General features: G+C 24.6%; 1 protein-coding gene across 1 annotated transcript in view; it reads left to right on the top strand.

Moving 5' to 3' along the window:
• The first annotated feature begins 786 nt into the window (after nt 1-786).
• Nucleotides 787-15,430, top strand: part of LOC129609929 (transforming growth factor-beta-induced protein ig-h3) — a 32,222-nt gene continuing 17,578 nt past the window's right edge. The window contains exon 1 of the mRNA XM_055522217.1: nt 787-1,346. Coding sequence (XP_055378192.1) covers nt 1,264-1,346 — 83 coding nt within the window. The 5' untranslated portion in view covers nt 787-1,263. The remainder of the gene's footprint in view (nt 1,347-15,430) is intronic.

Raw genomic sequence — 15,430 nt, 5'->3', positions numbered from 1 at the left:
TTATTAATTTTAAAAAAATAAGTAAATTTTGCAGAAAAATCGTAATAATTTTTAAGAGGAAACTTTAGTCTCCTAAAATTGTTCTAGTTATAAAATGTATGTATAAAAGTCTTTTTAAATATACATAATAGGTTAGAAAGAGCCTTTAATAAGTAATATTAATATACAATGTACATACATAGCTCTAATAACGCAATTGTAAAAGTACTTGTAATTTGTCTTGTTATTTTTCCTTAAACATTTATCCAGAATCCACAGCGCTAACTCATTTCACAGAATTTCTGTGGTGCACAGAAATTTTATTTATTTTTTTTTTATTTTATTCACACACATTCACGTAAATGTTTTTATGTACATTTTTATGTATGAAGTTAAATATAAATATATTTACATAATACACATATTATAATTTACATAAAATAAATTCAAATTAACTCAGTTATAAATGCATAATTTAAAATGAGTATAAATGTAGGTGTATAATAGTACATACTTCATGTATAATAGTTTGTATTTTTCTTTTTCCCTAAATACAAAACATATAAAATATACCAACATACAAACAGTTCAATAAAACCAGCGCCCCTTCTACAAAATAAAAATAAAAAATGTTTTGTAAATTTTTAAACAGCAAAGCGAAAAGATCGAAAAGAAATTCCAGAATCATCTGTTTGCCACAAACACATAATAGATTTGAAATAAACCAGTCAGCTAATATTCATTTATGTATGTTTTATTATTAGTAAGTTGTGCTGTATATCTTATAAATACCAGCTGAACAAATTTTCTGGTTTAGTTCAAAATCAAGTTGTAAGCTGTAAGCATCTAAACGCCAAATAAAAAAGCATTGTTGGAGCGTCGCGCGTAGCGATTTTTTCTTTTGTTAAAAAATAAGAGTAAAAAATAACGGCGAAAACTTTTTTGTTGTTTTTATTCAATTAAAAATAAGAAGTGAAATTTTGTATTTACTGTGAATATTGTGTATACTTATGTACATTTGTATATGTAATTAATATTTGAAAGGAGTTGAGAAATTTTTTTTCAGTAGAGTGAAATCTTCTGCACACAAAAAAGAAAAGTTTTTATTTTATTTTTTATTTAAATTTCAATTTTAAAAAGTGATAAACATTTTAATAACAAAGAAAAAAGGGGATTAATATATACCGTTAATTTGTGGTGAAAGGAGGCCAACAAAATTGCATTCAACAAAAGCAGTGATAACAGAATAGCTATCATTATATATTGAAACTAAAAATAAAGAACATGGCGAAAGATTATTCTTTTTCCGTTATTGCTTGTGGTTTACTTTTATTAGCAGCAACAACTGTAGATGCACAATATTTCGAGTAAATATTTATTTCTAAATCTAAGAATATACACATTTTTTTTAATATTAAACATAAATCATATTTTTTGTAAATGTTCATTATTTTTATGGAAAATTGTGATGAAGTTTAGTTTTAAGCTCGATTTATACCTATGGGAAAAATTATGTAACATATTCAGTATTTTTCAAGCATCAGTAAATTTTTGTTTTTAGGCTTGTTGCTTGTATCTGAATTTATTATAGGTAATACGCTACCAAGTTTCATAAACATATTTTATTGAAATACTTCGCCATAAAAAAACTTTATTCAGTAACTAAAATGCATAACAAACTTTACTTCCGGTTTAAGATTTAAAATAGATCTAGTTTTATTACAATTTATAAAGAAAAAAGTTATAGAGAATAATTTATAGAGAGAAACATCAACTTCTAAAATTTTATAATTATAAAGATTTTTTCGAGAAATGTTTCGTTGTTTTTTCCTTTGAATGGCAAAGTCTTTGAGCTTATTGCCGGAACATATTATTTTATAAGTAGATTGAAATTAACATTTTTTTAAGTACACAAAAGTAAAAAATTATAGCTCCCTGAAGAAACTTCTGTGGGCTAATTTTAGTTGTTTTTTTTGTGATCCTTAAAATATGCTATAGTTACTGATATTCCATATGGCCGCAATTGATAGGAACCGATCTAGATGTTCTATCTAAATGAAATATATTATAGGAATTTTTAATCCTTACTATTCTTATTTAATTAACCTAGTTTTCCAAATTTGTGAAAGGAATATCTCAAGGCTTTTATGCATGCATATCCATAGGAAATGCAAACTTCTATAATATGAACAAAATAATCTCTAATACGGACAAAATAATACATAGTTTTAGTTTGAAAATTTAATAAAATTAGTGTATAAGATGGAAAATTTTTTACTTGAGTTGACATATAGTTGCTTATATCGCATTTGCCTACAGTTAGAAAATTTTAAGTAGGTCCTCGGTATGTGTTATTTTCCAGAAAATAAAATGATTGCACTAAATATTATTTTTTTTATAACTTATTGGAATACCAAAATCATGATCCTAAAAATTTGCTATAGTTTCTTCATTTCCATATCTTTCATGAAATCACAAATTTCAAATAAATTATTATGCAGGAAAACTTTTTTAATAAAAGCAAGATTACGAGTACCAAAAATCGTGATTTAAATTTTATTTTAAAAATTTAATGAGGGACAATATTTTTAGAAATTTATTTGCTAAAATTTCACCCAACTTTATGAATTTATAATTTTGTTACTTTCCTTAAGTACAAATTCGTGTTTAATATCTACATACAAATATAAAAGTAATTTTTACTTTCTTTTTCATGTTAACCAACAATAAGGTAATAATTTCTTATAGCATTTATATCTTTTTAAAAATCACAAAATTTTGAAAACTTTTCGCAACATAAACTCTAGTAGAAAAAAATTGGCTGCTGTTATTTCACTATTACTATCGCTTAGAATTACACAGAGGATTTTAAATTTCGATTGAGTGAAAATTCACTACGTTTATTAAATTCACTTTTTATATACATAGCTACATATTTATATATATATATACATACAACTCTATAAAATGTACGACAGTGTGCAGTTTATTCGTTTACGAGTTGAAGTGTTGCTATCTTTGCGTGCTCGTTAAAGATGGCAGCAACACTTTTAAAGCGATATCATCCGGTTATTAAAGTGAAAAATCTATTATTATTTGCTTGCAAAATCATGAAATGGCTTGCACTATTCTTACCAAATTTTTGGCTTCCTGCATTCCCCTTCCTGTAATTGTTTGCCGAAGTATTGCTGTGCCATGATTTGTAAATTGCTTCTTTTTATAGACCGCATTGCATGGAATAAGAGAAGTGAAGCGTTATGGTATCAAATTTTGTATGTCGAATCTTCAGCGGAAACGCATTTCTTTTCAAGAAAAGACCTTTTCTCCGTTGCCTGATTTTACAATTAAGAAACTAATTAACAGAATTTCTTGGAATTTAATATTAGAGTTCTGATTTGGAAATCGTATCATAGAGAATAAACTTTTACTAAGAAACAAATTTACGTATGTAATAAAATTATTATTATTTTTGATTTCGTACGTGATTTGTAGAATATGTGTTTAATTCGGTTTTCCGAAGCAAAATTTTTTTTTGTGTCTACTTTACAGTACAAATGCACTGGTGCATTTAGCTAATGAGTTTGGTTATTTTCGTCAAAATAAGTCGATAAGACATTATACGATACTAAAAAATTTCATGCTGCAAGAGAAAGTTTTGTTGAGTTCATTTAAAGGTCCTTTTAATTGAAATTAAATATTTTTTCTGTTCTTAAAGAGAAATTCAATTGCATAACTTCCATAGGCTTTTTTTTTAAAGAAATTTGTTTCTAAACAAACAAATTTTTTTTATTTTCAACTTCTAAAATTATAAAATTCTAGTAACTGTATAATATAATAACTGATTACTGTAGTTTGAAGAAGTTGAATTCGTTTCTAACTTAAGCAGTCTTTCATCTTTCAAGCGGTTATTAAGTGCATTTAAAAGTCAAATTATAATATTTGATACCATAGTTAAAGTTGTTAGAAATATCAAAATTTTCTATTACTACTTCTACTACAAATAGTATACAGAAAATATGATACCGTTGTGGTTTAGTTTAAAGAAATTTTATATTTTGTAGAATAAAATGACGATGTGCTGACACAACTCTTACTTATTGTGTTAAAAAATTTAATTCAGCAAAAAAAAATTAAAGGAAATATTCGTAATTGAATAAATATTAAATAATTATTGTTGCAGTGCACTATAAGGCTTAACAAATAAGTATGGGTTGCAAAACTAATTACAATGAATGTTGTAAAGGGTCGGATTTAAAAAGTATCGGCCTGCTGCTATCAAGTTTTTACTGTTTTGTGTTTGACTCTGTTCTAGATTATAATCCAACATGTTTTATAAAGCAAGTTTATATATATATATATGTATGTACATTATATATATAAACTCGTTTTATAAAAAATGTTGGACATATTTATTATAATATGGTATGTAATGCAATCAAGTTGGCTAGATGAATTGTATAAAAATTGAGATATTCAATTTGAATTTAGTTTGAACCATACCAATTAGAGAAGTTGTTTTCCCGATATTTTTTATTTTTAATAATATTTTGACTGAGTTACTTAGTATGCATATAGATAGAATATTCACTCTATATTAAAACCGGCTTATATTAATTATTTTTGTATTGTAGTTGTATAGTTCTTATTCATGAATCATGTGCAATTATTATTCATTATAAATCATAAATTGATGTAATCATTTGGTGAGAGATCTCCAGAATATTGTAAGTACTTTAGTTTATTGGGCAATAAATAAAAAATAAAATATATGCATGTTATAAAGAAAAATTATTGTTCAAATGAACTTTTTTAGTGAATTAAAATTGACGTCAAATTAATATTTTACTCAGCTTTTTTCATAAACGTTCGTTTGAATTTGGAATACTTTCATTATTTTTTTATAGCTTAGCTAAGTTTTAAAACAAAAGACAAAAATTTACTACTTTTTTTACATTAATGAATAATGATGATTTCAACATTATTTACTTACTGTTCAGTTATTCAGTATCTCATATATATTTTCTTTATATTTTGCGTATACTTCACCTTGAGATACTTTTCAACTCATTTTTTTTCATTTTTAAATCATACTATCCAGTTCCTATACCTTTCAACGGATGAATAGAGGAAAAAATACAAAAAAAAAACGAATATCTTTGAAAATAGAGGAATGATACTTGAACCACTTTATAAAGGTGTTGTAGAATTGTAAAACAGGTTAGTAGAGTATCAATTTAAGTATATGACTCGTGTTTTAATTGTAAATGTACAATTGAAATTTTGTATTCACTAACCATATGTAATAAATATTGAGTGCAAGTAAAAAATATGTTAAGTTGTATAACTTGAATAACAACTTTCTGAGATTATTTAAAATAATTGATATTGCTTTGGCGTATAGTAATTAACTATAAAATATATGTAAGTAAATGTCTTAAGAAAGTAATTTTTTCAATTGTATTAGCTATTTTGTTTTTATTTCTAAAAATATTATAATTAAAAATCAATTTATTTTGAAAACATACATACATATATGTACTTATGTATGTAGTTATTTCTAAAAGTAAATTGTAAAATGTTGACCAAAATAAAAATTTTTATTGAAAATAATTTGATTTAATACTGTCAAGATGTTTACGAAATCATTTTAATATCACAAAACGCTTTATTGTCGGAGACTCAAACTTTGAATATTTAAGAAATGGATTTTGAAACTAAACTTGGTATTTCAGGCATAATTCTTTTGAAATTATTTATCTTTGCTATGCTAATGGTGATTTTTTCGGGTTTAATTATTTCATTTTTTATATGTACGTAATTCCTTACAGTTTCGAACATCAGTTCACACTGATAATTTCCAACTACCTAGCGTAAAATAATGAAAGTGAATATTTTACATAAACTTTTTGTCAATTGGCTGAGAAAATATTTAATCTTAATGAAATTTAATAATCTTGTTTGTGAAGTTGAATGAAATTTTAGAAATAATATAATATCTAAGAAAGGGTACGAATTTTATTTATGTATTTATTACTCTGACCGAAATTAATTTTAATGCCGTACCGAAGGTTTATGTAAAATGACCGTGGATACACAAACATGGATACATAACTTTGTTTTAAAGACAAATCTACAATTTCTGACAGTATTTTTAGAAAAATCAGATTCTAATGATATTTTTGTTTCTTAAAATTTTACTCTTTGTTTCTTCAAAATACAATACATGACTGCATGCATAAATACTTGAAAAGCAATATTTTGCTGAAAAGCCAAATGTCTAGTTGAATTTTCGCGAGTCTGAAGGTATTAAATTTGTGAATAGAATTGGCAAATATTCATATGCATATATTCACATGCATATTGATTAATATTGTGTATATATAGATACTTATGTACTAATGCAATATAAAATCTTTTGATATCACAAATTGCTTTATGGAGATTACTTTAGAACCTGTCGGTGATGTCTCCTTGTATTTTTTGTTTAAATAATTTTTTAATAAAAATTGAACATGCATTTATTTTACATATACACATGATATGTACGTACCTAATGTATTACGGTATTATTTTTATGTTATAAAACGTATTATTTTGCATTCTTTATATAGTCAAACACCTTTTACTTCTGCTATCAAAATACTGTACTTGTTTGATTAATAAAATCCCATACTCAGATAGAAGACTATAAGTAACTCATCTCAAGATTTTACCTTTTAAAAATAAAAGTCATTGAATATTGTGCTTTTTCCTGTGTTGTCTTCTTTAATTTAAAAATAAATGAAAAAAAGGAATGTCATCAAGTCATAGTTTTTTTTTCTTAAAAAGGTATGTAAGTTTGCAAACATGTCTTTGATTTCAAATTGATGGTTTATATATACAATATTTGCGAAATTTTAGTTCATATACAATATTTATAGAGATGATTTTATTGAAAAACGTTTCTTTTACAAATTTTAATTTTTGCACCACCCTTTCTTTAAATGATTTTGCATCAAAATAAATTATCTTTTTAAAAAAGAGAATTTTTATCATATAAGTTTATTTTGTTGGAAATAGTGTTGTCATATTACATAAAATATGAAGATGATGCTTTAAGAAATATCAGTGAATTCTGTATAGAAATTAATACACATCTAGCTGAACTAAGTTTAATTTCAGTTTCGATATTTTCAATAAAATTTGCAATTTTTGAAATTCGTTTAAATTGAAATTTTTTGGATTATATGTTACATACATATAGCAAATAGTTGTGCTTTGGTGACTGACAACAATTTTTTTTTATGCACACAGTAGATAGTTTCTACAACTTGTCTTACAATTTCCCTATATCTTGAATGATACTATACAATACATGCATATATTATGCGAAGTATAAAGAATTACCAATTTTTTCAATCCCTTTCATTTGATGATGGAATGGCACTCATACGCAATTAAAGCATTAGAGCACTCATTTTTAAGAAATTGCACTTCAGCTAGCCTCAAGCAGTACTTGTTGGATTTTATGTTTTTTGAAATTATTTGAATTTGAAAAATCATAGGTTCCAATATTGTTAATTGTTAAAAACCCAGAAGCAGTTTCAGTTAGCAATTCTGCCTTATTGTGTTTACGCTATTAATATTAAATTTGGACTTTAAACATACATATTTGATTTTCAATTGTTCATTCATTTGATCAGACATTAAAATAATTTATGGAACATTCGACAATAATTTTTTTTATAATGATAGCTTTAAAATATTTATAAAAGTATAATATGTTAGAAGTAAGAACAAAAAAATTTACATAAATTCAAATATTTTTTCAATACTATGATTGTGGTATTTTCGATGTTTCGCATATGTCACAATTTTTTTAATTTCTTCTATCAAGTTTCCTAAGTTTGTTCAACTTTCACCTCATATTTAGGCTCATTTAAAATTGGAATTTCGAAGTCGTTATTATTGTTTACTATCTAGTTTCTCCTAATAATCTAATTTATAAAAGTTTTAAATTTGTATAAAACATTCCAAATTATGACTTCTTAATTCAATATAAATTTCAGAATAATTTTTTTTTTTGATTTTGATAAGTAAACCGGTTGTAAAATCATTCATGTGACTCAGTGAGCTATTAAATTTTTTTTTTTAATTTTGCTATATTTATGAACCTACTCAAATTTTGAAATTTGCGTATTGATATGTTTGTATGCAGAATTTAAGTACACAACTTCAATAAAAGCTCTTTAGGTGCATATTACACTGATAAATCTTAAGATAGCTATAGAGAAGTTCCAAGATAAGATTTCCGGTTTCTTTTTAAAATTCAGATGTTTTGTTTTTCAAATAATTAAAAAAAAAATAAGTATGTAGGTAATCTTCAAAATTAATTAAGACTTTCATCTGTAAAAGATCTGATAATAATATGTGCTGCTTTTATAATTGCTTATACATACATACATATGTATGAAATACAATCAGCCATGAGTGTATAAGTATAAAATCATTTTTGCTTGAGTCAGTAACTTTATTGACCTCTTCAAAAAAATTTTGTAATAAAAAAAATTAGTTTCTGCCTTTTATACATACATTTTTAGCACTTTTCCAAAAATTTTTTGAAAAAAAGTGCTTATTAGTTTCACTCTGTCCGTCCGTCTGTCCGTCCGTCCGTCCGTCCGTCCGTCCGTCCGTCCGTCCGTCCGTCCGTCCGTCTGTCCGTGTGTCTGTTTACAAAACTTTTACACCCTTGAAGATAGAAAGCTGAAATTTTGTACGTACATAGACCTTTACTAGAAACTTATTTCCGTAGAACAAAATTTTCACCTATCTCCCCCCCTCTAGAAGTTATACCCCCCCAAAACACTAAAAATGGCCTTTTTTAACTATTTGTTGCAATGAAACCATAAGCATTTTTTAAATTTTGCAAACGCATAAAAGCAGCGGCTTGCTTCCCCTAGCCCGGTATACTATGGTTAAACTTTAGAAAAACAAAATGGCCGTTCAAATTTACCGTTATCTAAAGTCTTTTTTTTTCCAAATTTTTGATGTCGTTTTTCTTCTAGACCCCAGCTTGTAGAAGCTTGAAATTTTAGGGGCTTTTAGACATTAATAAATAGTTCATTTCATTAGAAGAAAATTTTTTTCCATCTCCACCCCCTCACAAGTTATCGCCTCTTGAAATTTGTAAAATTTGAATTTTTGACACCTTATATTTCCGAAACCGCAAGCTTTTTCAAATTTCTATAAACACAAAAAGCTAACGGTAAATTCCATGAAATTAAAAAATATAATTATTTTTCTTATCTCACACAATTAACCTTTAAAATCGAGCATTATGTTAACCCCTTTTTATATTAATTTTTGCTTTATTTCAAAGACTGCATATATGCGTCATCCTAAATATATGCAATCCTAGCAATAGTTTTGTATATGAATGAAAATAATTTTAATAGTATGATAGGTATACATAGACTGTATTTAAAAGCAGAATTTTCCCTTGTTGAAGGGAAAAGTGCTATAATACAAACCATTGGTTTGACCCAACTTTATTTTATACATATATAAAAAAATGGTTGGATTTTTTGTTTTTAAATTTGCACTCTTTCTTTTTCCTGTGCGTCATATTCAATGACACAAATAAACAGGGACGTGACTCGCACAAAATTTAAATAATAGAATTGGTGATTTAGTGAAATATAAAATGGATATTACGAATTGTTAAATACAATTTGTAATAAATATGAATAATATATGTACATACAGACATTCAGATAATTACATATTAATTTTCAGTACTATAACATTTTGACTTTTACTGTGCATCACATTACATTTGATTCACTAAACTTGTTTTTGGTTACATTTGGGGATTACTATTGTTTTTCAAAAAATATGTGTAATGTAATGGAGATAGGAGGAAAGATGGGCAAAATAGCGAATTTTGTTATGCATATCGTTACATTCTTAAAATTTGTTATATAGGTGTTAATTTGATTGTTATGTTGCATGTTAATTTGATTTTTTTAATAATATAATTTTGATTTCTGAATAAGCAAACCGAAGTTTTTCATAAAAATTATAATCATTGATTTTAGACAAAAAAAATATATTATTGTAACAAACACATAGTTGTAAGAATTACTTTTAATTCATGAATGCAGTAATGATTAAATTGAAATTTTTGTTATGCTGCATTATACAGATAGACGAAGATTAATCAATTCATGTAGAGTGTTGGTAACAACAAGTTGAATGTTTACCGGAATGTTCAAATTGTTAAAGGTGTTTATACATAAGCGCAAGAAATTTACGATTATTTTGGTTAGGTTGGTTTTAAAACTTTCAATATCAAAATATACTTTTAAGAGTCTTACAACATCTCTGAAAACTAATTAAAAAAGAAACTTAGATCACAATTCATTACAAAACTTATAATAATTCTTAATTCCGACGTTTAAGAAATTTGGAATGAAATTTTATTTTATTTTTTACTTGTTTTTGTTTTTCTTTATACTTTGTCTTAAAATTGTATTTGAAATAATGAATAATTAAAAAATTAATGTTTTTCTTTTGTTTCTTTTGTATAGAAGTGGTGGGATGTTTTACATAAGCGAGTAGATATAGTAATATCACATAAGAGAATGGTAATTTTTTTTGTAAGAGTTAATATGAATTCGTATAAGTTTTTCCGTTATTCGAACATATTTCACAAATTTATAAAATGTTGTATAGGTTTTTAAGATAACATTTTTATTTAAGATTTGTTCGTTAAATTCATTTGTGGCCACTTGTTTCTTTCTGGTAATTTAATACCAACCAAGTTATTAAAAATTAATAATAAAAGCAACGATTTTATTTTTAACCTTGGAAGCATAAACAATAAAGATTGATTTAAGAACTTAGTGTCTGACTAGAACACTTTAAAATTGCTTTTAACTTTTTTATCAAATAAAATTTTGGACTTTGTAAGTCGTCAGTAGGTTTATAACTCCATTGGAATGTAAATTTTTACTCAGTTATTTCTAATAAATATTTACAATTATGAATTTAAAGATTTTGGTGCTTTAATAAATAATTGTTAGAAAAAATAATAAGTGATAACGTTAATAATAATTCGAAGTGATATAAATATGTCTAAGTCATATTCCTAGTAAACGTAAACGTGATCATTGAAGTGGCACACTTTTAAAATTTGACATAGCAATTAAATGTCAAAATCACCATATTTTCTATTTCTGTAAGACTTTTCATAAGACGTGAATGTCAGTTTTTAAATTGAATCGCAATTGAAAGATTTTAAATTTTTTTATGACAGCTGTGAATGCTACCAATCTCAAAACATTTTTATCGTCTCTAAATCGATTTTTTTTTTTACATCAGTGATGTGACTAAGAGAATATGAGTAAATATATTTTCTATTGGATGTTGAAAATTATAAATTTCGACATGTAACTCGATTACTGTTACTGAAAAGTGAGTTACAGGAATAAGGAAGCTATAGTGAAATTAACTAGTTAATAACAATTGAAATAAAATAAAGAAAAAGCAGTTTTCTTTTAAAATCTAAGCTTGATTTAAGCGTGACTTAATCTGTGTTCAAATTGTAAAGTGTAATGCAGAATTATATTGAAAAACTTAGACTGCAAAAAATGAACTTTAAATATTCTTAAGAGCTTGTTCGTCTTACTATAAATTAAAGATTTCATAAGCATGTGTTACATAAGTCTAATTTATATCATAATTATTTATGATAAAATTTAAATGAATATAAAAATATATGTACGACTATAATGACGATGTATGTTCATATATAGAACGTGTATATGGGATAAGTGAGTGAAATTTAAACAAAAGAATTTATAAAAATTTGCTGTGCATCATTTAATTTTTTTTTTATATTTTAAGGGCCGGAAATTTTCTAACATCAAAAATAGTATATTTGTTGCACAATCTTTTATTTTATTTAATTTATTAGTTTCACTTACATATTTGTTCGAATACATATTTCTATCACGTTATATAAATATAAAATACGTTAAGTAAAGGTACTATAAATTTAACATTGTGCAGATTATATTATTCGCTAATATTTTAGCGTAATCTTTTTTGAAATAAAGTATAACTATGGATTTTTTTTACCATTTTACTGTTCAAAACAATGCAAAAGTTATTGTAATATCAATGCTAGTCGCATCTTTGTTTAACATATAATTGGTATTGTATAACTACATTGAAAATATTAAATGTGTAAACAATTTAAGTATGATTTACCTAAATAGTAGAAGATACGTGGTTGTATACACCAAAAATAAATTATGGTATACAGTTTGTACTATGTACAACTATAAGTATAATTTGTTCATGAAGTATACTAACAATAGGGCGTTGTGAGATAAAAATATTATATAACAGAAGTAGCCTAATTGTATAACATAATGTACTAAGTATATAATATTTGGTTAAAAAAGGGTTTGTTTAAATATTTTACCTTTTATTTAAAAGATTTACATCAATTAATAATGATGGAAACTAGATGAGTTTTTTGAAAGTTAATTGTTTATTTATTAAACCATATGTCATAGTCAAGTAAGTGATATAAAATAGGGAGAACCTACATATTATTGTCTATAGGTATATATGTATGTACATTTTACAATAAAAAATAAATTTTTTTAAATCAACATTTTGAATAGGTCATTGATCGATTTTTTTCTTTATATGCAATATGTAATGACAAATATGAAAATTTGTTTTGTGTTATACATACATATGTAGAGAACAATAAAAGTTAACGAAATTTATTGAAATTTTGTTTATGTTTAGACTTTATATTTTTGGAGATGTTCGATTGTGTAACACGCATTAAATTTATCTATAAATTTATTTTTATATAAAATTTTTGAAGCAGCACATTAATTTATACGAAAATATGTATAAAATTTTATATTATAATATTATTATAAACTAATGTTATAATATTATAAATACTCAAATAAAAATTGGAAAAAAATGCTTATTGTTTTCAGTCTGTCCAAAACTTCTATATCGTTTAAGATAGACAGCTGAATTCTTATACGTACATTCATATATATGCAAATAGGTCTTTACTAAAATCTTAATGATACGTAGAAGGAAATCTTTGCCTTTAAAAGTTATAGTTTTTGGTATTCCCAAAAATTGCCATTTTTTAATAATTGTTGTAGCGAAACTACAACCATTTTTTTTAAATCCATTAAAACTCTTTTCTTTACGCAGAAAAAATAACGACTGGCTTCTTCTACCGCAAAACAGTATATTCAAACATTACAATACACAAGTGGACGTCCAATTTAATCGGTATCTTAAGCCCGTGGTTTTTGAATTTTTAACATAATTTTTCTCTTAGATGGTAAGCTGTAGGCGTCTGACATTTTCTTCTTGTTGCAGCTTGTTGACATTTATTTGTTGACAAATTGATATATAATTTATTTCGCTATAAGAACATTTTTTTCCACTTCCTCCATTTATATGTGCGAAATTAAAAAATATAATTACTGGTCTTAACATTTTTCAATTCTTGTCATTTCTCCTAATAAGTATGTAATAAGCTCTTATTTCATACTATTTCCGGTATTTAGTATTTTTATAATAATATTTAGGTGGAAGATTGTTTGAATGTTGAATTGACAATTTTTATTTTATTTCTGACTCTGTATTGTATTATAAATGAACTTTTTATTTTTGATGATACTTTAAACACTTAATTACAATATGATATTCCAAATAGTTAAACCATTAATAGTGACATAATTATTTTATCAAAGAAAATAATTGTTTTTTATTCGCTTTTAGCATAACAAATATATTTTTTATATGATTGAACTCATTCATTTACATATATGTACATATATATATATATATATATATATATATATATGCATATATATAAAGTAGAAAATCCATACAAGGTAATTCTGCTTTGTAAGTGCCGAAATGTTTTTTGAAATGAATATATATTTTGTTATGACACGATGTTATTGTTTTAAACCCTTAAAATTTTAACAGTATTCGGCAGTAAAAATTATAGGGAAGTTGTCAATAGTTTGCATATATATATGTATGAGTGTTACCTATATATACCAACATAGAAAGTTTTTGAACATCATGGTTTATTTACTACAAAAATATATTCGACCATATTGTAATTCTTTTATTGTACATTTCTTCTTGTTACCAATTTTAGCACTTAATTTTTTGTTATTTAGCATATTTTAAGTATTGTTATTCTGTCCGTGTTTAATTTTTTAAATCTCAATTACCGCAGAAATTTAAATTTGTTTTTTTTAATTAATTAAAAAAGGTAATATATCAAAAATATATCTAGTTTTTCGTGAATCAGTTTCAATTTATTGTTGATTTGTTAGATATGTATACGTATCTAATGTATGTATGTATGTATCTATAAATATGTATGTACGTATCTATATATGTATGTAGATACTAATTTTTTTGTTAACTTTATTATGATTTAATCTGCTTCGGTTGATCTTCATTATGTATTCAAATCATTGAAAAAATATAAGTCAGGTGCGTTTGTCATAATATTGCAAAATGTAACCATAATAATAATATTTTATCATTTATTTCGATGTTAATTGAATTTAAAATTAAAAATTTGACTTAAATTTGACATTGAAGGCGGAATTCTTTAATATTTTAATTTATGTTTTGGCAAAATTGAAGAAAATTATTTCTTTTAATTTGTTGTATAGCAAATTGTTATGTAACTTTCCCCACAAGGCAGACTTTTATAAATATGGTGAAAATTAAATTAAATTATATTCAATTTATAAAAATTCAAATTATATTAAAATTATAAACAAGATTATGTATAGGTACATATGTTTTGTTTATGTTTTGGTAGTTTTAGGCAATTTGTCACTCAAAACCAAAAGTAAAGAAAATACATAATCTTTCCGCTCATATTTAGAGTTCATATTTATTAATTAAATCAAAAATCCTATTAAATCAGTTGTATTTTGTAAATCATTTTGGAACCTAAGCTTCTAATTTAAAAACATTATATTATTTAATAAACTCTAATAAAATGTGCTTTGAATAATTAATTTATAATAAAATGTTTCCGGATATAATTCAGTACACAAGTCAAAAATATTTATACGAAAAAATGTTATATAAGTTTTGTTATACATTTACATGTCAAATAATATTCAATAATAAATAAATTGTAATCGAATTTGAAGTGTGAAATTCTTAATTTGTGAAAGTCACGAGTTCATGGTTAAATTTAAAAAACATATATTTTATTATAAAAGTAGGAATGAATTAAAAACTTTTGATATTCTTGTATGTATGTGTAGTGAGAAAAAGGGCTGAGGTTAAATAATTTTAATCAGAGATTATTGAAATAAAAGTTGAAAAATAATTTTTGAAAATTTGGTTTCAGTTCTGAAATTAAAATTTGCTATTC

This window comes from Condylostylus longicornis, unplaced genomic scaffold, assembly GCF_029603195.1.
Source record: "Condylostylus longicornis isolate FDR11 unplaced genomic scaffold, ASM2960319v2 ptg000040l, whole genome shotgun sequence".
Lineage (NCBI taxonomy): Eukaryota > Metazoa > Arthropoda > Insecta > Diptera > Dolichopodidae > Condylostylus > Condylostylus longicornis.
Note: the sequence above shows the minus strand (reverse complement) of the source record. Positions and strands in the feature narration are given on the sequence as shown.